At 39.8% G+C, this 21,616-nt stretch overlaps 1 protein-coding gene across 3 annotated transcripts in view; it reads left to right on the forward strand.

The window, feature by feature from the left end:
• LOC144963337 (uncharacterized) overlaps positions 1–21,616 on the forward strand; it is a 247,965-nt gene that overhangs the window by 55,372 nt on the left and 170,977 nt on the right. Inside the window, exon 1 of one of the 3 annotated variants that reach the window (XM_078897282.1) lies at positions 19,373–19,556. The exons of the other annotated variants lie outside the window; for them this stretch is intronic. Coding sequence (XP_078753408.1) covers positions 19,548–19,556 — 9 coding nt within the window. The 5' untranslated portion in view covers positions 19,373–19,547. Of the gene's footprint in view, positions 1–19,372; positions 19,557–21,616 lie in introns of those variants that run through there. 3 annotated transcript variants of the gene reach the window in all.

The raw sequence follows: 21,616 nt of genomic DNA on the forward strand, positions 1-21,616 counted from the left end.
GGAAAAAAATAATTCCAAAACAATAAGCTTGCCTCGACTTCCTGGGGATCAAACCTCAGACCTTCTGATCACACACGTCAGACGTGCTACCATTACACCAAAGAGGTTTCCCAATAGTTGGGACGAATTAAATAATGCTTATACAATAATCGCTTTTAGATCGTGCAAATAAAGTCTCATAATCCACCGGTTAAACAAAGAACTGGAGGCCAAAGAACGACTGGCGAATGTTTACTTAGTGCATGGAATCTAATTAGCTTTGCAAATCTTAAATAAATCTTATATATATATATATATATATATATATATATATATATATATATATATATATATATATATATATATAAGGTGTGGAATAAAAACCACGAAATAAAAGTGCTCGACCCTAGTATTACAGGAGCTGTATATATATATATATATATATATATATATATATATATATATATATATATATATATATATATATATATATATATATATATATAATTTATATATATAAACACACATAAACATATATATATATATATATATATATATATATATATATATATATATATATATATATAAACTCAAGAGCAGTAGCGCATACACACAAATTAAATGAAAAGTCACCTTTTCCTCATTTAGTTCAGTCAACATTCATTGTTAATTCGACAATTTTTGGGACAAAATGGTACATTTTATTATTAGATACTCCAAATCCATTTTTTTTTTGGCGTCTAATTCATCCCGACTTAGTGGATGCTATGCGTTTGGCTAAAATACTCATAACATCCACCAGCCAGATTTAACGTACCAAAGACATAAAACTTTGTGTAACCTTAAACGTTTATAGATTGAATGCGCTTGGCCAAGGAGTTCACAACATTGCCATCCGGAAGTATAACGGACCAACACACAAACTCTGTGTAACCATGAACTTTTATAGTCTGGTTAATACAGTTTAGAGAGAACAACTCACAAACGCGGATGGCAAAAACAATAACAAAGGCCTGAGTGACGTCATCTGCATACTATCTATAGATAGAATGCGCTTGGCCAAGGAGTTCACAACATTGCCATCCGGAAGTATAACGGACCAACACACAAACTCTGTGTAACCATGAACTTTTATAGTCTGGTTAATACAGTTTAGTGAGAACAACTCACAAACGCGGATGGCAAAAACAATAACAAAGGCCTGAGTGACGTCATCTGCATACTATCTATAGTCTGATTTGTTTCATTTAGTGAGAAATTATTATATAAAAATGAAAGGCTAAAAACAATCACAAAGAGCTGAGTGGTGTCAATGTCGTTCCATCTATAAAGTGCAGCTGTACTGGTCTCTAGCTCTATTGCGGCAATGTGTTCTAGTGGTATGACACTCTCTTTCGGACCGGAAGGTCCTGGGTTCGAGCCTCGCTCGGCGCATAGTTGAACCCTTGGCTCTTTATTCACTTTCTCTCACCGTGCTCAGGTGTAAAATAGTACCTGGCCGTTAACAACGTTGTCTCTGTCCGAAAAAATTGTAATATCGCCTAACAGGCGTCATGTCCCGTCCTACATGTTAAGTGTTGCTGTTGGTCAGGGACCCCTTGTAAAGCGCTTTGAGCACGTTTAGTGGATTTTTCCCTATATAAAGGCTCTAGTTTTTTAAACACCGATTTTTGGGGTGATGGGCCACGAATGATGTAATAAAACAAACAAGTAAACAACCATTGACAACCATTAAAAGTTCATCATCATCATCATTGCCCTTTTCACCCTGGGTCAGGGTATAGGCCACAGACAAACAGTTTCCATCCTTCTCTATCATCATCATCATCATTGCTCTTTTCACCCTGGGTCAGGGTATAGGCCACAGACAAACAGTTTCCATCCTTCTCTATCATCATCATCATCATTGCCCTTTTCACCCTGGGTCAGGGTATAGGCCACAGACAAACAGTTTCCATCCTTCTCTATCATCATCATCATCATTGCCCTTTTCACCCTGGGTCAGGGTATAGGCCACAGACAAACAGTTTCCATCCTTCTCTATCATCATCATCATCATTGCCCTTTTCACCCTGGGTCAGGGTATAGGCCACAGACAAACAGTTTCCATCCTTCTCTATCATCATCATCATCATTGCCCTTTTCACCCTGGGTCAGGGTATAGGCCACAGACAAACAGTTTCCATCCTTCTCTATCATCATCATCATCATTGCCCTTTTTCACCCTGGGTCAGGGTATAGGCCACAGACAAACAGTTTCCATCCTTCTCTATCATCATCATCATCATTGCCCTTTTCACCCTGGGTCAGGGTATAGGCCACAGACAAACAGTTTCCATCCTTCTCTATCATCATCATCATCATTGCCCTTTTCACCCTGGGTCAGGGTATAGGCCACAGACAAACAGTTTCCATCCTTCTCTATCATCATCATCATCATTGCCCTTTTCACCCTGGGTCAGGGTATAGGCCACAGACAAACAGTTTCCATCCTTCTTTATCCTGAGCTAACTTTTTAATCTCATTCCAGGTCTTACCACTTCTCTGTATATCAGCTTCTTTAATTCTTCTCCATGTTCCTTAAAAGTTAACACGACATAAAACTGGCAGTTTGGACAACCGTGACCTGAAAGATGATTTTAATAGTCTTTAACTTTTAACTGGATACCTGCGCGGTTCTGGAAAGACAACGTATTTAAAAATTTGGCCAGAAAACTCGACCTTCAAATATTGATCGATTTAAATGAGCCTCATGTTGGCAAAACTCTCAAACCTGGGGACTTGCAAAATTTCTACCCGGTTTGATAGTTTTTTTGTCAATATGAGGGTCATTTAAATCGATCGATATTTGAAGGACGAGTTTTCTGGCCAAATTTTTATATAATATTTCGTTTTTCCAGAGCACGGCAGTTAAAAAAAACCCAAAGAAAAACCAAACTTGAGCTTTTATATAGCGCAATATCTACTAAACGTGCTCAAAGCGCTTTAAAGGGGTCCCTGGCCAACAGCAACACATAACATGTAGGACGAGACATGGCGCCTGTCAGGCGATATTACACATTTTTTGGGACAGAGACAATGCTTTTAACGGCCAGGTACTCATTTTACACCTGAGTACGGTGAGAGAATGTGAGTAAAGAGCCTTCTCCAATGACTCAACTATGCGCCGAGCGAGGCTCGAACCCAGGACCTTCCGATCCGAAAGCGAGTGTCATACCACTGGACCACATAGCCGCACAGTTAACTGGTTAATATGTCCCAAATTTAGACGTATTAAAGTATAAGATTAAATATTCTTGGTGAACAGAGTATTGAAGGTCACGCCAGCCTAGATGGTCATGCCAATATCTCTGCCATAATCTGAAAAAAAAAACCCCCAACAAAACGCTATTTAAAAAATGTTGGCCAGAAAACTCAAACTTCAAAATATCGATGAATTAAAAAGACCCTCACTTGTGAAAAGCCCCCAATACGGAGACTTCAAGACTTCAAAGAAGTCCCAGGTTTGAGAATGTTTGCCAAGATGGGAGTCGTTTTAATTGATTTGATATTTTGACCAAAATTTAGAAACTTTTTTTTTTTTTTGGTTTGTTTTTCATTCTACGGCAAATCTATACCCTTCATTCTGGGCAAGTCTTTTTTTTTCCCTCCAAAACCTGTCAACATTGTTTATCCAAGCGTCTTTATCTAGGAGTTCCTTGCCTTTTGAAAGCTTCTATTATTATGATATTCCTCCCATGACAACACTAAGGTCAAATGCCATAACTCGGCAGACATTTTTGATTTCTTTACTTAAAATCTATTCATAATTGTCTCTTCCACTTGACATTCATATACTGACAAAACACATTTATCAACTTTGACCATGTACGTAAAATAATTTAAACAAAGCATTTATATAGCGCAATATCCACTAAACGTGCCCAAAACACTTTACAAGGGGTGCCTAGTGCCTAGCCAACAGCAACACTTAGCATGAAGGACGAGACATGACGCCTATTAGACTATATTATTACATTTTTTTTTCTGACAGAAACAACGCTGTTAACTGTCATGTACTCATTTTTATTTTACACCTGGGTACCTACAGTGAGAGAATGTGAGTAAAGATCCTTTTCTCGACATGCCCCTGGATCGATCTATGTCCCTCTAGATGAGAGGGGAGTGCTCTGCCAACTAACTGATCCATCGGTGCCCCCAATAAGATATAAACATGAGTCCAAAGTATTCTATTTTTCACAAATTTCTACCACTGGACAGAAAACCGTCATGAGAAGATTGGTCACCAATGTGGTTTGTTGTCTGTGTACATCAGCTAGATAAGTTTCATCTGCTTCCAAAATGTGACCCTCCGTCTCAAAACGGTATTATGTCGGGATGATTCAGACCTCAGAAAGTGAATTTAGAAGATTGGTCACCAATGTGGTTTGTTGTCTGTGTACATCAGCTAGATAAGTTTCATCTGCTTCCAAAATGTGACCCTCCGTCTCAAAACGGTATTATGTCGGGATGATTCAGACCTCAGAAAGTGAATTTAGAGATAGAATGATGAGAAATTGGACCATAGAAGTTTTTGCAAAGCAAAATATAGTATTTATACTCCAGCATGACGTAGAGATATTAAACACATGTTTGATATTTGTGGCTATGAATTCAATTTCCCTAACCGAGTGCATCCCGACATAATACCGCTTTGACACGGCGGGTCACAAATACCATCCATCACACGATAGTTAGGCTAACCCCAATTCATTCAGCATGTCTCGACTACGAGGCCGATTACAAGGGCATACGAGCCTTTTTCTTTCATCTTCTGACAGCCCCATTCTTGTCCAATCAGGAACATGAACACGGGCCGTACTCTGAAAAAATCGCCAAACACATTGTTACAATTTTGATCAGAAAACTCGTCCATCGGATATCAGTAGCTTAAGTAGATTAAAACGGTCCTCATCTGGTCAAACGTTCTTAAACGGTGGACTTTCCGAAGTCCCAGGTTTGAAAGATTTTGACAAGACGAGGATCGTTTTAGTAGATTGATTTTTAAAGTTCGAGTTTTCTGGCCAAAATTTTTAATGTGTTTTTTTTTCCGAATAAGGCATAAGAATAGCCTTTAAGTGCCCGTCAAAAACATTGTATGGTATCATCATATCCCGATTCAACTGATACGACTGAAATAACACACATAATTTAAAACACAAAACCAGCTATTGTCAGTTTCACAATGAAAACCTCGTTTATCTGGTCTGGAATTTGTCATGATATATTTTGACCTTTAGCTGTCGTAAAGACACATTGTAGTTGTAGGTTGATACTTCAAAACATGAAATCCACTGCCTACTCTCTTTCTCAAATTCTACCGTGACATTTCTAAAATATCCAACTATTAATAAATTTAATACCGCTAAAACGGAACCTGGTGTTGTAAAATAAGTCTATATATATATATATATATATATATATATATATATATATATATATATATATATATATATATATATATATAATTGAGGGAAGTTAGCTGGAACCACGAAGAGTGCTTGCTCAATTGGTCAGTGACCAATTTTTGGAGGGAAATATTAATTATTTGTTCTCACCTCGTTATTTAAATATATTCTCCTACAACGTTGTTTCGTCCAGAGCTCCTGGAGGCATCAGGGAGGTTGATTTGAGGTGTCTTGGAGGAATGTTGTTGTGTCTTGTCAGTTGTCGTCAATGTTGTTTCCGGATGTCGGTTGCGCATGTGTGTGTATGTATGTATGTATGTGTGTGTATATATGTATGCAAACTGGGTGTGGTGTAGCGTTGGAGTGGGGGTCGTTTGGGGTAGTGGTTGTATCATTGGGTTGTGTAATGTGTAATAGACAGTAAGCATTTTTTCCTGTGTAAGCACGTGGCGAATATCTCTCGATTTGTGTTAAATGCGTCATTCTGGTTTTTTATTTTATTATATGATGTTTCTCTTCTAGGCATAGCTTGCATATTTTTGTATACTGTGTCGCCTTTTTGTTTTGATATGATGTTTCTCTTCTAGGCATAGCTTGCATATTTTTGTATACTGTGTCGCCTTTTTGTTTTGATATGATGTTTCTCTTCTAGGCATAGCTTGCATATTTTTGTATACTGTGTCGCCTTTTTGTTTTGATATGATGTTTCTCTTCTAGGCATAGCTTGCATATTTTTGTATACTGTGTCGCCTTTTTGTTTTGATATGATGTTTCTCTTCTAGGCATAGCTTGCATATTTTTGTATACTGTGTCGCCTTTTTGTTTTGATATGATGTTTCTCTTCTAGGCATAGCTTGCATATTTTTGTATACTGTGTCGCCTTTTTGTTTTGATATGATGTTTCTCTTCTAGGCATAGCTTGCATATTTTTGTATACTGTGTCGCCTTTTTGTTTTGATATGATGTTTCTCTTCTAGGCATAGCTTGCATATTTTTGTATACTGTGTCGCCTTTTTGTTTTGATATGATGTTTCTCTTCTAGGCATAGCTTGCATATTTTTGTATACTGTGTCGCCTTTTTGTTTTGATATGATGTTTCTCTTCTAGGCATAGCTTGCATATTTTTGTATACTGTGTCGCCTTTTTGTTTTGATATGATGTTTCTCTTCTAGGCATAGCTTGCATATTTTTGTATACTGTGTCGCCTTTTGTTTTTATATGATGTTTCTCTTCTAGGCATAGCTTGCATATTTTTGTATACTGTGTCGCCTTTTTGTTTTGATGATGTTGTATTCTGTGTTTGAGTCTTTTAATTTCCAGATCTGGTAAACTATACTATTTTTTGTTCTTTTACTGGCGCTGATATGACCTAAACGTGTCGCAAGACCGTGAATCCCTTAAAGACAAAACAAAACAAAAACACCACATCACCATTACATTATTTATAAGCTGTAATATCAAGTATTCACTAGCAGAGAGAGGAAACTACATTATATCCATCCTGTCCTTAACAAGTCATACAGATTATGTAAATCAAACAAAAGCTTGTTTTTATCGGCCTCTCATGAATCTCATTAAATTAACCAGTTAACTGCCGAACTCTGGAAAAAACATGTATTTAAAAATTTGGCCAGAAATCTTGTCCTTCAAACATCGATCGATTTAAATGACTCTCATCTTGGCAAAAAAAATGGTGAAACCTGAGGTTGATAGAAAACTTCGAGAAGTCCCAGGTTTGATAGTTTTTGCTAAGGTAAGGGTAATTTAAATCGATCGATATTTGAGGGACGAGTTTTCTGGCCAATTTTTTAAAATACACGTTTTTCCATAGTACGGCAGTTAACTGATTATTGATACTGAGATGAGGATGTAATAATAATAATATTATTATGCTTTCCAAGGCCTCCTCGCGGTCCCTGTCTTTCCTAATAATATAACATAGTATGGATGAGATAAGAAAATTATGCTTACTGTACAACTTGGCTTTGATCCATGCTGTAGAAATGGTAATTTTATGAGTCACTGTAGAGATGACTATCGAAATATTAATCAATCCCTCACTATGCCAATAAATCAATCAATTTGTCTATCTTTCCATCAATATCTACCGGCCAATCAATCAATCAACCAATCAATCAATCAATCATTCAATCTATGTGTCTATCTATCTAACTTTCTATCTATCTATCTATCTATCTATCTATCTATCTATCTACCGATCTATCTACCTACCTACCTACCTACCTACCTACCTACCTACCTACCTACCTACCTACCTACCCATCTATCTATCTATCTATCTATCTATCTATCTATCTATCTATCTATCTATCTATCTATCTATCTAGCTATGGTTGTGGGGGAATACTCTTCAACAGTCGTAACGTCACTTCCTTCCTAATGACGCATGGTAACTTAGTAACACTGGCTCTAAACTATCGGAACAATGGCGGACGCCCGTATGAAATATTTCTCCGGCTAGCATAAAAGCGTTTCCAGAGGAAAAACCCCCCATAAATTTGATCATGTTTTGACTTTTACACATTCTGATCACAAGACATATGAAAAGGGAATGAAAAGTTCTAGCCAGCATGAAGAATAAAAAGTAATGATTTTCTTTGTTTAGAACCAAGATGACGCCGTTGCCGGGCGGCGTGACATCAGACTACTGAATCCTATTGTCTTGACTCACGTGGAGTGTTCGACAGTTTCTTTGGAGCGCGAATCATTTTTTATTCCCACCTCATTTGTTTTTTGTTTTTTCCCCCTTCCACAACGCAGTTCCCTCCATCCGCTGCTTTATATAGATGAATTCTTCAGGGAGATATGCTGTTAAGTTTTGTCATAGAAGAATGCTGTTATGTCCAGTTGCACTTATTATTGTTTTGTGTGTTTCCCGATGTTGGTTTGATGTGAATGCACCTGTCTATCTATCTATCTATCTATCTATCTATCTATCTATCTATCTATCTATCTATCTATCTATCTATCTATCTATCTATCTATCTACCTACCTACCTAATAATCTATCTATCTATCTATCTATCTCTCTATCTATCTATCTATCTACCTACCTATCAATCTATCTATCTATCTATCTACCTACCTATCAATCTATCTATCTATCTATCTATCTATCTATCTATCTATCTATCTATCTATCTATATATCTATCCATCTATCTGGCGGACAATGAACTGTTAGACGCATTCAACAAGACAATCAATGGGATCAATAATTTGACATCTTGAACACTCAATTTTCACTTTCAAATGGAGTTCATTGTCCTATATAATATTATTGTGATATGAAATTTGAGCACGTATCTGGTTATCAAGGTCCTGGATCGCTATGTACTGTCTGTGCTGCTATATGGTTGTGAGAGCTGGACCATAAACAAGACCATGGTTAAAAGACTGGAGGCGGCGGAAATGTGGTTTTACAGAAGAATGATGAGGGTGTCATGAGTGGAAAGTAAAAGAAATGAAGACATTTTAGAAATGGCAAACAGAAAAAGATCACTGATAACAAAAATCATCAAACGCCAAATGGAATTTTTAGGACACATTATCCGCCACCCTGGTTTGGAAGTACTCGCCTTGACTGGAAAGATGAATGGAAAAAGAATAAGAGGAAGACAAAGAATAACTTATTTGAAAGGGATAAGAACTTGGACAGATGAAGCTGAGAAAGGTGGCACTGCTTAAATAGAATTGGCAAGAGATAGATCAGCTTGGCGGAAGATGACCTCCGACGTCTGCTTCATATATGGAACTACATGATGATGATGATCTGGTTATGAGTTCACGAAGGTTATACTCAAACCAAAGAGCAAGCGGACTACAGTACAATGCCTGAATTACTCGTCTATCTTGGAAGTCCCGATTGCTCCGTTCGTAGAGCACTTGCTTCAAAAGCAAATGGACCTAGATCGATTCCGGGTCCTATCCAAATGGTAGCAGGCAATTGCTATTGTCCGTTTTACATTGTAGAAACCGGGATGAACTCCGGCTCCATGGGCCGAATGGCTCTGAAGGACTACTATCTTGATTTTGTCCGTTATAAATTTTTTAAAATTAAAAAATTGAATAGAATAAAATTCCCTTTATTCATCCCCAAGGGGAAAATTTGTCTTTAGGGTCTATTCCAAGGGAAGACTGGAATAACCCAGACGTCAGCCGCAGTGAGCTAGGGAGAGGTGACTTGCTCAAGGCCACACAATGAGGAGGATAATAGAACTCGGTGCCTTTTGGGTACGAAGCAAAGACCGTACCGCTTAGCCACGCTGCCCCCTAATGTGAAGCGTTCAGATTTTTCTCTCTCTCAAACTACACACTAATTGGATTCAGTAGTCTGATGTCACGCGCCCGGCAACGGCGGCCGTCTTGGTTCTAAACAAAGAAAATCATTACTTTTTATTCTTCATGCTAGCTAGAACTTTTCATTCCCTTTTCATATGCCTTGTGATCAGAATGTGTAAAAGTCAAAACATGATCAAATTTATGGGTTTTTTTTTCCTCTAGATACGCTTTTATGCTTGCCGGGGAAATATTTCATACGGCGTCCGCCATTGTTCCGATAGTTTAGAGCCAGTGTTACTAAGTTACCATACGTCATAAGGAAGGAAGTGACGTTACGACTATTGAAGACTATTGAAGTGTTCATCTTGAAGACGTACCCCATTCTTAAGGTTGCACAGCCCATAAAGCACTCATGGTTCCGTAATAATAGTAATCTAGGGCCTGGGCCGACTTTCTCTGGACACTTAACAAAGGAGTTAAACGATATATGTGTGTGTGTGTGTGTGTGTCTGTGTGTGTGTGTGTCTGTGTGTGTGTGTGTCTGTGTGTGTGTGTGTCTGTGTGTGTGTGTCTGTGTGTGTGTGTCTGTTGTGTGTGTGTGTGTGTGTGTGTCTGTGTGTGTGTGTGTCTGTGTGTGTGTGTGTGTCTGTGTGTGTGTGTCTGTGTGTGTGTGTGTCTGTGTGTGTGTGTCTGTGTGTGTGTGTGTCTGTGTGTGTGTCTGTGTGTGTGTGTCTGTGTGTGTGTGTCTGTGTGTGTGTGTCTGTGTGTGTGTGTGTCTGTGTGTGTGTGTCTGTGTGTGTGTGTGTTTGTTGTGTGTCTGTGCGTGTGTGTGTGTGTGTGTGTGGTGTCTGTGTGTGTGTGTGTGTCTGTGTGTGTGTGTGTGTGTCTGTGTGTGTGTCTCTGTGTGTGTGTGTGTGTGTCTGTGTGTGTGTGTCTGTGTGTGTGTGTGTGAGAGAGAGAGAGAGAGAGAGACAAGGGGATACTGTTAAAATCATAAGGAAAAAATAGAGCTTTTATAACATTGAGAAATGTCCACTAATCGTGCTCAAAGCGCTTTACAATGGGTCACTTGCTAACAGCATCACTTACCATGTACGACAAGACATGACGCCCTTTAGGCGATATTACAATTTGTTTCGGACAGAAACAACGTTATTAACGGCCTGGTAGTCATTTTACCTCTGGAAATGGTGAGAGAATGTGAGAAAAGAACCTTTTCCGAGGACTCAACTACGCGCCGCTCAAAGCAGGACTCGAACCCAGGACCTTCCGATCCGAAGGCCGGTGTCGTACCACTAGACCATATAACCGCACAATTAATAAGTTACACGATTGTTGAACGTGTGTGACATAAGGGGACAACATTGTCAATTGATAACTAAGTTAATGATGTAAGATTAAAGAACTTTTTCAGACAGCTGTCATAATGCTTGGTAGGTGGCAAGAGGTGGCAGTAGGTGGCAGTAGGTGGCAGTAGGTGGCAGTACGAGTAGACAGTTTAGCCACTCAGTGACATCAGTGCTTATGAAAAGGAAGAAAAACTCAAATAATCATCATCATCATTGCCTTTTTCACCCTGGGTCAGGGTATAGGCCACAGACAAACAGTTTCCATCCTTCTCTATCCTGAGCCAACTTTTTTATCTCATTCCAGGTCTTACCACTTCTCTGTATATCAGCTTCTTTAATTCTTCTCCATGTTCCTCGTGGCCTTCCCCTTGATCTTCTGCCCTGAGGGTTCCAGTCCAATACTTTCTTTGTTATAGTTGAGTCATTCTTTCTAAGCGTGTGTCCAATCCACCTCCATCGTCTTCTTCCTATATCCTCTCCTACTGGTTTCTGCTGTGTTCTTTTCCATACTTCTTCATTTTTTATTCTATCCATCCATTTTATTCTGAGTAGCTTACGCATGCACCTGTTTACAAAAATCTGTACCCTCCTTATACATGCCTGTGATGCGTTCCAAGTTTCACATCCATACAGTAGGACAGACTTCACGTTTGAGTTGAAAAGTCTTAGCTTTAGTTGAAGGGAGATATCTTTAGTTCTCCAAACTCTGTTCAAAGATGTGAATGCAGCCTGTGCCTTTCCTATTCGTGCTTTCACCTCTGCTTCCGTGCCTCCATCCTTGTCAATTATACTTCCGAGATAGCAGAAAGTGTCTATATCTTCGAGTTCCTGCTCTTTTACTTTGATCTGCTCCCTTTGACGCGTACCTATCCTCAAGACCTTTGACTTTGCAGGGTGTATTCTTAGACCAATTGATTCCGAGAGACTGTTTATAATTGTGGTTTTTGTTTTCATCTGGTCCTGGGTGTGGGACAAAAGAGCCAGATCATCTGCAAAATCCAGATCATCCAACTGTGTCCAGGGGGTCCACTGTATCCCATTTCTTCTCCCTTTGGAGGTTTCCTTCATTAGCCAATCAATGGCAAGGATGAACAGGAATGGAGAGAGCAAGCATCCCTGCTTGACACCAGTCTTAATTTCAAAGCTGTCAGTCAGCTGATCTTCATGTACAACCCTGCAACTTGATCCTTCATACATTTCCTTAATGAGGTTTACTATCTTTTCAGGGAGTCCATAATGTGCCAGAATTTTCCACAATGTTGCTCTGTCAATACTGTCGAAAGCCTTCTCGTAATCCAGAAAGTTGACAATAAGAGGAGAGTTCCATTCTATAGACTGTTCCACTATGACTCGCAGAGAGGCAATCTGGTCGGTGGTTGAACGGTTTTTCCGAAAACCTGCCTGTTCGTCCCGCAGTTTAGCATCTGTTGCATTCTTAATTCTCTCTAAAATAATACGGTTGAAAACCTTTCCTGGGATAGAAAGAAGAGTGATGCCTCGATAATTATTACAATTACTGAGGTCCCCTTTCTTTGGAAGCTTGATAAGATGTCCTTCCTTCCAATCCTTTGGGAATATCCCGTCATTCCAGATTCTCTCAAATAGTGGGTGCAGGGCCTCAGCATTTCTTTCCGCATCAACTTTTAGAGCCTCCGGTGGAATCTGGTCTGGTCCAGCAGCTTTCCCCCTTTTCATCTTGTTAATGGCACCCACAATCTCTGCTATCGATGGTGGATCACAGCTAATTGGTAGCTCATTCCTTGCAGGCAAAATTTCTGGCTGGTTGTCTGGTGGTGGTCTGTTCAGAAGGCAGTTGAAATGTTCCCTCCATCGTTCAGATTGAGCCTCTTTTCCAAAAATAGTTTTCCCATCTTTGTCTTTGACTGGTACCTCTGGTTTCCCATATTTTCCAGCAAGTGTCTTGGTAGTTTGATAAAGGATCCTCATGTGTCCTCCAGTCGCTGCTGCTTCTGCTTTCTCTGCAAGTCTGTTCATGAATGCTTCCTTGTCTTTCTTCACAGATCTTTTGACTTCCTTAGCTATGGCTCGATACTGCTCTTGTGCATCCAGTCTTGAAGCCCTTGTTCGGCTTGCATTCACTTGTTCCTTCCTTGTTCTCCTCTTTTCAATAAGGTCCAAGGTGGTTGGACTTATCCATTCTTTATGTTCCGATTTCTTTACCCCCAATACCTCGTGGCAAGTTGTTATGTAAACTTCCTTGATCTTTGCCCAATGTGACTCTACATCTATGTCCTCCTCGAGCTCAGTAAGAGGTTGGAATCTATTACTCAATTGTAGTTTGAATTCCTCATTCTTTTCCCCATCAAGTGCATTCACCTCGAATTTTCTTCTTGTATGTGATCTGGCCCCGTGTTTTCTGAGTCGGAGCTTAAGCTTTGCCAATAGCAGGTGGTGGTCTGATCCAACATCTGCCCCTCTCCGTACTGTCACATCTTCCAATGAACGTCTGAATCTACGAGAGATACAAAAATGATCAATCTGATTCTCTGTCACACCATCTGGTGAGACCCAAGTTGCTTTGTGGATCCTCTTATGGGGAACACTGATCCTCCAATCACCAAACTGTTGAATGCACAGAAATTTGCAAATCTCTCACCATTATCATTCATTTCTCCCATGCCATGACGTCCCATGATACCTTCATAGCCTACGTTATCCTGTCCCACTTTTGCATTAGCATCTCCCATCAATATGTTGATGTCTTTCCTTGGCAACTTGTCAATGACTTGTTGTAGCAGACCATAAAATGTATCTTTGTCCTCATCTGTTGCATCATTTGTTGGGGCATAGATCTGTACAATGTTCATGCTGATCTTCTTACTCCGTGTTGTAAAGGACGCCATGATGATCCTTTCTCCGCATTGTTCCCATCCTCTCAGTGACTTCTGGGCAAACTTGCTTAGAATTATTCCTACTCCCTGTGTATGAATCCCGTCCCCTCTCCCTGAATATAAAATCTTCTCCCCAGACTTGAGGTGTTTCTGTCCGGATTGTATCCAGTGGGTTTCGCTTACTCCAAGTATATGCAGCCTGTATCTTCTCATCTCAGTCACAACTTGAGAGCTTTTTCCTGCTTCATACATGGTGCGAACGTTCCACGACGCAATTCGAAGCTGCTTGTTTGGCGAAGACGTCATCGGGTCAGCAGAGTCCTTTCGGCTTTGTCTGTTGTCCTTCATAAATTCTGTAATTCCAGAAACTCTTCGGTCGCCCAAGCTAAAAAAAGGATTTGGTTTGTCTGTCTGTGTTTCTGTAACGGTTTGAGTTTAACGGAAAGGGGTGTTAACCCTTTGCCAACCCCCAACCTGGAGGACCAGGTGACTCAAAGATGGGGGAATCACACACCATTAGTCGCCTTTTACGACACGCTGGCTTGGCGTTGGGCTATTCTTGACCTCTCAGTTGAGGGAAAATCGTCACATTCGTTACGATACAGCCAACATTTTTCTTATACAAATTTCTTTTGTCCATTATAAATTGTAAGGAAAATGAACAGTTTGTTGTAGAGCATGTTTTGCTAAAGAAAGTATTTATCGCAAGAACTTATTTCTATTGTATTTGAGTGATAACAAATATATTTTTGTGTTAGTTTTGTGTGAAGTTATGGGGAAAATCCTGAACATGGCTGGTAAGGAGAGAGTTAAACAATATATAATAGGATTAATATTCTTTGGCTAAAAAACAATAAATATTTGTTTTGTCAGTGTGCGACAGTGGTGTCATCTCTCTCTCTCTCTCTCTCTCTCTCTCTCTCTCTCTCTCTCTCTCTCTCTCCCCCCCCCAACCCACACAAGAATAACATACCTACAATCCCCCATTTTGTGGTCTACAAGGTACAGAACGTTGGGAGGCGGAAAGGGGAGGGGAGGGGACGGGAGGGGGTTGAGGGAGCAGCAGAGTAAATGACCTCACAATGCTCCCAATCACCTGATTATGAAGGCAGTGAAGTGAGCGGACTACGGCAACATCAACAACGACGACGACGACGACGACGATGACGGCGGAAGCGGCGTAAGCTATGGAACGGAACGGCTGACTGACAGCACAAAGCCACACACACAACAACAGCAATAATACTTATGGTAAATGGTCTGAAACAACCTGCTCCTCTCAGTCGCCGTGTTCAGGTATTATAATAATATATTTTGTTGTCTGTAATGGATGCGTGGAAACCATTAACGTGGATCGAGGTTTTCTTGTGGTGGTTGTAAACAAATAACAACCATTGGTCATTACTTTTGTCATGAGTTTGTGTTTTCAACGCTGTGATTCGCTAATGTATTTTATTTACACTGATAAAAAAACACCTTTTTTTCCCTTTTATTTTGAAAAGGGAACTTTTATTTCCTATTCTATTATTGGCATCTAAAGATGACATCAAACTAGTCAAAAAGTTTTAAACCTGAGACTTCTCCAGTTTGAAGATTTTTGTCATGTTAGAGATCATCTTAATTTATTGATACGTGTATTATGAAGAAACTGTTTTCTGGTCAAAGTGAGAAAAAGAAGCGTTTTGTTAATGGATGACAATGCTGTTTTAGTAGTGTTAAGTGGATTCTTGATTGAAATGGAGCGTTATAGTAAAAAAAAAAAAAATCGAATAAACTGTGAATTGTAAATCAAGAAATACATTTTGTCACAGTCATCATTAACTTGTGTTATTGATGCTATGTGTTCAGGTAAAAATAAACAAAACTCACTTGTTCTGTCCACCAGATGACTGCTAACTTCACACAAAACTATGCAACCTTGAACGTATGTGGTTTGTTAGAGCGTAGCCTTCGTAAACTCAACGCCTGACTGTAGCCTTCGTAAACTCAACGCCTGACTGTAGCCTTCGTAAACTCAACGCCTGACTGTAGCCTTCGTAAACTCAACGCCTGACTGTAGCCTTCGTAAACTCAACGCCTGACTGTAGCCTTCGTAAACTCAACGCCTGACTGTAGCCTTCGTAAACTCAACGCCTGACTGTAGCCTTCGTAAACTCAACGCCTGACTGTAGCCTTCGTAAACTCATAGCCTGACTGTAGCCTTCGTAAACTCAACGCCTGACTGTAGCCTTCGTAAACTCAACGCCTGACTGTAGCCTTCGTAAACTCATAGCCTGACTGTAGCCTTCGTAAACTCATAGCCTGACTGTAGCCTTCGTAAACTCATAGCCTGACTGTAGCCTTCGTAAACTCATAGCCTGACTGTAGCCTTTGTCAACTCATAGCCTGACTGTAGCCTTCGTAAACTCATAGCCTGACTGTAGCCTTCGTAAACTCATAGCCTGACTGTAGCCTTCGTAAACTCATAGCCTGACTGTAGCCTTCGTAAACTCAACGCCTGACTGTAGCCTTCGTAAACTCATAGCCTGACTGAAGCCTTCGTAAACTCAACGCCTGACTGTAGCCTTCGTAAACCCATAGCCTGACTGTAGCCTTCGTAAACTCATAGCCTGACTGTAGCCTTCGTAAACTCAACGCCTGACTGTAGCCTTCGTAAACTCAACGCCTGACTGTAGCCTTCGTAAACTCAACGCCTGACTGTAGCCTTCGTAAACTCAACGCCTGACTGTAGCCTTCGTAAACTCAACGCCTGACTGTAGCCTTTGTAAACTCATAGCCTGACTGTAGCCTTCGTAAACTCATAGCCTGACTGTAGCCTTCGTAAATTCAACACCTGACTGTAGCCTTCGTAAACTCAACGCCTGACTGTAGCCTTCGTAAACTCATAGCCTGACTGTAGCCTTCGTAAACTCATAGCCTGACTGTAGCCTTCGTAAACTCATAGCCTGACTGTAGCCTTCGTAAACTCATAGCCTGACTGTAGCCTTTGTCAACTCATAGCCTGACTGTAGCCTTCGTAAACTCATAGCCTGACTGTAGCCTTCGTAAACTCATAGCCTGACTGTAGCCTTCGTAAACTCATAGCCTGACTGTAGCCTTCGTAAACTCAACGCCTGACTGTAGCCTTCGTAAACTCATAGCCTGACTGTAGCCTTCGTAAACTCAACGCCTGACTGTAGCCTTCGTAAACCCATAGCCTGACTGTAGACTGTAGCCTTCGTAAACTCATAGCCTGACTGTAGCCTTCGTAAACTCATAGCCTGACTGTAGCCTTCGTAAACTCATAGCCTGACTGTAGCCTTTGTCAACTCATAGCCTGACTGTAGCCTTCGTAAACGCATAGCCTGACACTGACCTTAACAATTAAATCATAAGACATATCTATGACGACAAAAGAAAACAAATCGTGATTATAAATCACCATTTCAGAGCACGGCTGGAGACAACTATTCGTAGCCATCGTTAACTTATAGATAGTTCGAAGATGACGTCACTCAGGTCTTTGTTATTGTATTTTGCCATCCGCGTTTATGAGTAGTTTTCACTTTACTGTATTCACCAGACTATAAACGATCATGGTTACACACAGTTTTGTGTGTTGGCCAGTTATACTTCCGGATGGCAATGTTGTGAACTTCTTGGCCAAGTGCATACTATCTATAGATAGAATGCGCTTGGCCAAGGAGTTCACAACATTGCCATTACAAGTGATCCCATTGATTGACCTATTGAATACAACTCACGATTTGTTTTCTTTTGCGGCCAAAGACTTGTCTTTTGACATCATGTTTTGGTCACTTTCAGGCCAAGATCTATGTCAGATCGTGTCAAGTCGGTAAACATCCTCTTGCTCAAACTATTATAAATACTCTTCAACAGTCGTAACGTCACTTCCTTCCTAATGACGCATGGTAACTTAGTAACACTGGCTCTAAACTATCGGAACAATGGCGGACGCCCGTATGAAATATTTCTCCGGCGAGCATAAAATCGTATCCAGAGGGAAAAAAACCCCATAAATTTGATCTTGTTTTGAGTTTTACACATTCTGATCACAAGGCATATGAAAAGTTCTAGCCAGCATGAAGAATAAAAAGTAATGATTTTCTTTGTTTAGAACCAAGATGGCCACCGTTGCCGGGCGGCGTGACATCAGACTACTGAATCCAATTATGTAGTACTACTGAAGTTTGGCACTGGTTTTAGCAGTTTTCTATATTCAGTTGGGTGTTTTTTCGTCGCCAACGTTAAGTTATAGCCTGATACTGAAATCCAAAATGACTGGCAGTTTGACGTCATTATTTGGTTTTTGCACCGTCCAGTGAGTTGTCGTTCGTAGAGCTCATGGAAACAAGTTATTTCATTGGCTGAACTATTGAATACAACTCACGATTTGTTTTATTTTGTTGCAAAAGACTGATATTTTGACGTCATTTTTTGGTCAGTATCAGGCCATAACTTTACGAAGGCCACGGTTTTTTCCCACTAATTTCTCTCATAAATGGTGTGTATTTTATTTAAACACATACCATCAATAATCAAATGCCGTGTTTACCGACTTAACATTGATCACCCACTTACATTTTTAGTCTCGGGTACGTCAGTATTGCGTGAGACGAGACTATTTTTATATTAAATTGTAATTACTTCAACTCTCGGGATAGTTCATTTTGTTTATATTTTTACTACTATATACATACCAAATTCAAACTGTTGTTGTTGTTCTTCTCATTGTTTAAAGAATGTCAATCTGTTTTAAAATCCCTCTCAGAATGCTCTCTGTATTTATATTATAGATATGTTGTGCGATGTGCTGCTGTGCTCCGTTACTGGTGGATTAAAATGTTGTTCGTGGTGTTTATTCTGAATTTCTTACAGTTTTGTTGGACATGAATTTGTGTAGGGATATAATGACCCATTCTTTCTATTTCCAAATGCATCCATATAAAATCCCTCCAACTTTCTCAGTGTGGATGAATGTAGATAGTACGAGTATTACTTATTATGTATTTTGATGTATTCTTTGTTACGTATCCCGACCGGACCAGGGACCAGCTGAGCTCTTCCACTTTGATCAATGTGTCCAATGTTAAAAGGTGAAACTGTTTCGCAAATGAATTCTCTCTAGTTTTTTCTTTGGATTTATGAAAATATTAAAAATGTTCTCAATTTTATTTGTTGGAATAATGGATCAAATTCACATCTTTGCTTTATTTTTATTACTTACTCATGGATTACTTATGGATTGTTTCCAACACAGGTCCTTGAAGGCCCGCCCTCTTCGATGGATTCTGTTTCTTCATTGTCTTTGTTTATATAATTTTGTTCCTGTTTTGTGATCTGTAATGCATATTTTGTATTTGTACAAGACATTTTGGGCAGACCAAAATGTGTCCAGCCAAGCGTCTACCCTGGCCTTGAAGGTGTCTATTTATTTATTTTAGGTACTTATTTTTTCGTCTACTAAACAGTCTTGTAAACTGTTCCATATTTTAGTTATTTTCTATCTGTGTTGTGATTTGACCGTCCGGATATTTGGATATTCGTAGATGTGTCCCTTTCGTCTACATAGGATATAGAGGCTACACGTCTTGGATACCCACTATATGAAACGCACGTATGGATTCTGTGAGTATTTTCGTCGCATTCTGAAGAAGTTAGTCCTTCAAAGCCAAAGGGCTCTTGGAGCTGGAATGTATCCCGGTTTCTGTAGCTTATAATGCACTGTTACAACTGACAGCCGTTTTTTTAGGTAGGACGATTGTCCATTGCAAAATACTTTCCGCCTGATTCCAAACAAACCCAGGGACTCAGGAGAAATCCCAAAGGCGTCCGCCACTTACATTACAACCAATAGGCTGGCAATTTGTACCAAATAAATTTTACGCTACAATTATGCTGTACTTAAAAAAAAACAAACCAATATAATATTTTAAAATTTGGCCAGAAAACTCGTCCTTCAAATAACGTTCGAAAGTTTGTAGTGCACTTTTAGCCGTGCGGTTTATTGGCGGACGCATTGGAATTCCTCCCACTCAACAAGATTCATGGGTCTGCGATACAATGGGATTTTATTTACTCAATTGAATCTAATTGGGGCGGGGGTGAGGGGGGGGGGGAGTCCCGATTGCTCAGTTGGTAGAGCACTCGCTTCATACCCAGAGGGACCGAGATCAATCCCGGGTGCAGTCGAGAAATTTTTCTGACCCCCCCCCCCCTCCCCCTTGCCCACCCAGCAGTGATTGGGTAGCTGAGTTTGTTTGATCTGGCGGAAAGTACTTTGCCATAGTCGAGCGTCTTGATCTTATCCAAAGGGTAGCAAGCAATTGCTATTGTCCGTTTTAACGCAATAGAAACAGTGATACTTTTCTTAAGCGCTAACAATCATGACATACTATAGAAGTCATGAATTATAGCGGTTTCGAACCACATCTGTTCATGCTTGAGCCAAAATAGAATTGTGATATAATAGCTTCTTACTTTTGTCTCTCTTTGTCTCTCCTCCTCCTCCACCTCCTCCTCCTCCACCTCCTACTCCTCCACCTCGTCGTCTTCACTATTCTCCTCACTTCGCGCTGGGTGGGGTTCCTGGCCTCCCATTGTGGGCAGGGAGGTACTTACTGTGTCTTCTATCCCCCTATGTCTGTTTTCCAACATGCTTTCTGTCTTTGTCTTGGAATGAAATTACTTGGTTTTGTTCCTGGCCCTGGCCGGAGTCCTGACTGGAGGGAAACAGTCAAATGCATAGTTAGTGTTTTGGGAGATGATAATATTTTCCTTGTAAATCATCTATCTGTGTTATGTATCATTATATTTGTTATTTTTGTATTATGTATAATGTAAGCATTTGAGTTGGATTTTGTGCTTGTGACCGGATGAGACTTATAGGTGATCTCAAACTAAGTACATAGGTGGTATGCTCTTGGAATCTACATCTGAACCTTATCTGTTCCCAGTTACCCTTTGTCTTACTTTCTCTTGGGTGCTTTAATTGTGGTTCTAGAACTTTTTACTATCCCATTTTCTTCCTTTTTACTGGCGCTGATATAACCTTAATGTGTTGCAAGCGCCGTAAAACCCTTAAAAACAAACAAAACAAACCTCACTTCGCGAAGTTCAAACAACGTCTATACTGCAAATTGACAAGTAAATTATTATTATTATTATTAGAGACGTGACAACATCAGACAGTATATGGTTCAAATCTTATCGCGTTGTTTCTCCAGGTATCCAAACTCTTGTCATTTCTGATCCAATCGGTATAAAAAAAAATAAAAAAATAACGGTCCTTCAGAGCCATTCGGCCCATGGACCGTAGCCATCGTCAAGTTATAGATAGTATGCAGATGACGTCACTCAGGCCTTTGTTATTGTTTTTGCCATCCGCGTTTGTGAGTTGTTCTCACTAAACTGTATTAACCAGACTATAAAAGTTCATGGTTACACAGAGTTTGTGTGTTGGTCCGTTATACTTCCGGATGGCAATGTTGTGAGCTTCTTAGCCAAGCGCATACTATCTATAGTGGTCATCGTTATTATTATTATTATTATTATTATTATTATTATTATTATTATTATTATTATTATTGATGATGGTATTACTATTGTTGTATTTTTGTGTGGTGTATCAGTTTATTTTTTGGTTCCATTTACCATTTTTCCCCACTTTCATGTATGTTGTCATCAAA

This window comes from Berghia stephanieae, chromosome 1, assembly GCF_034508935.2.
Source record: "Berghia stephanieae isolate SIO BIC M18660-M18661 chromosome 1, UCSD_Bste_1.3, whole genome shotgun sequence".
Taxonomy (NCBI): domain Eukaryota; kingdom Metazoa; phylum Mollusca; class Gastropoda; order Nudibranchia; family Aeolidiidae; genus Berghia; species Berghia stephanieae.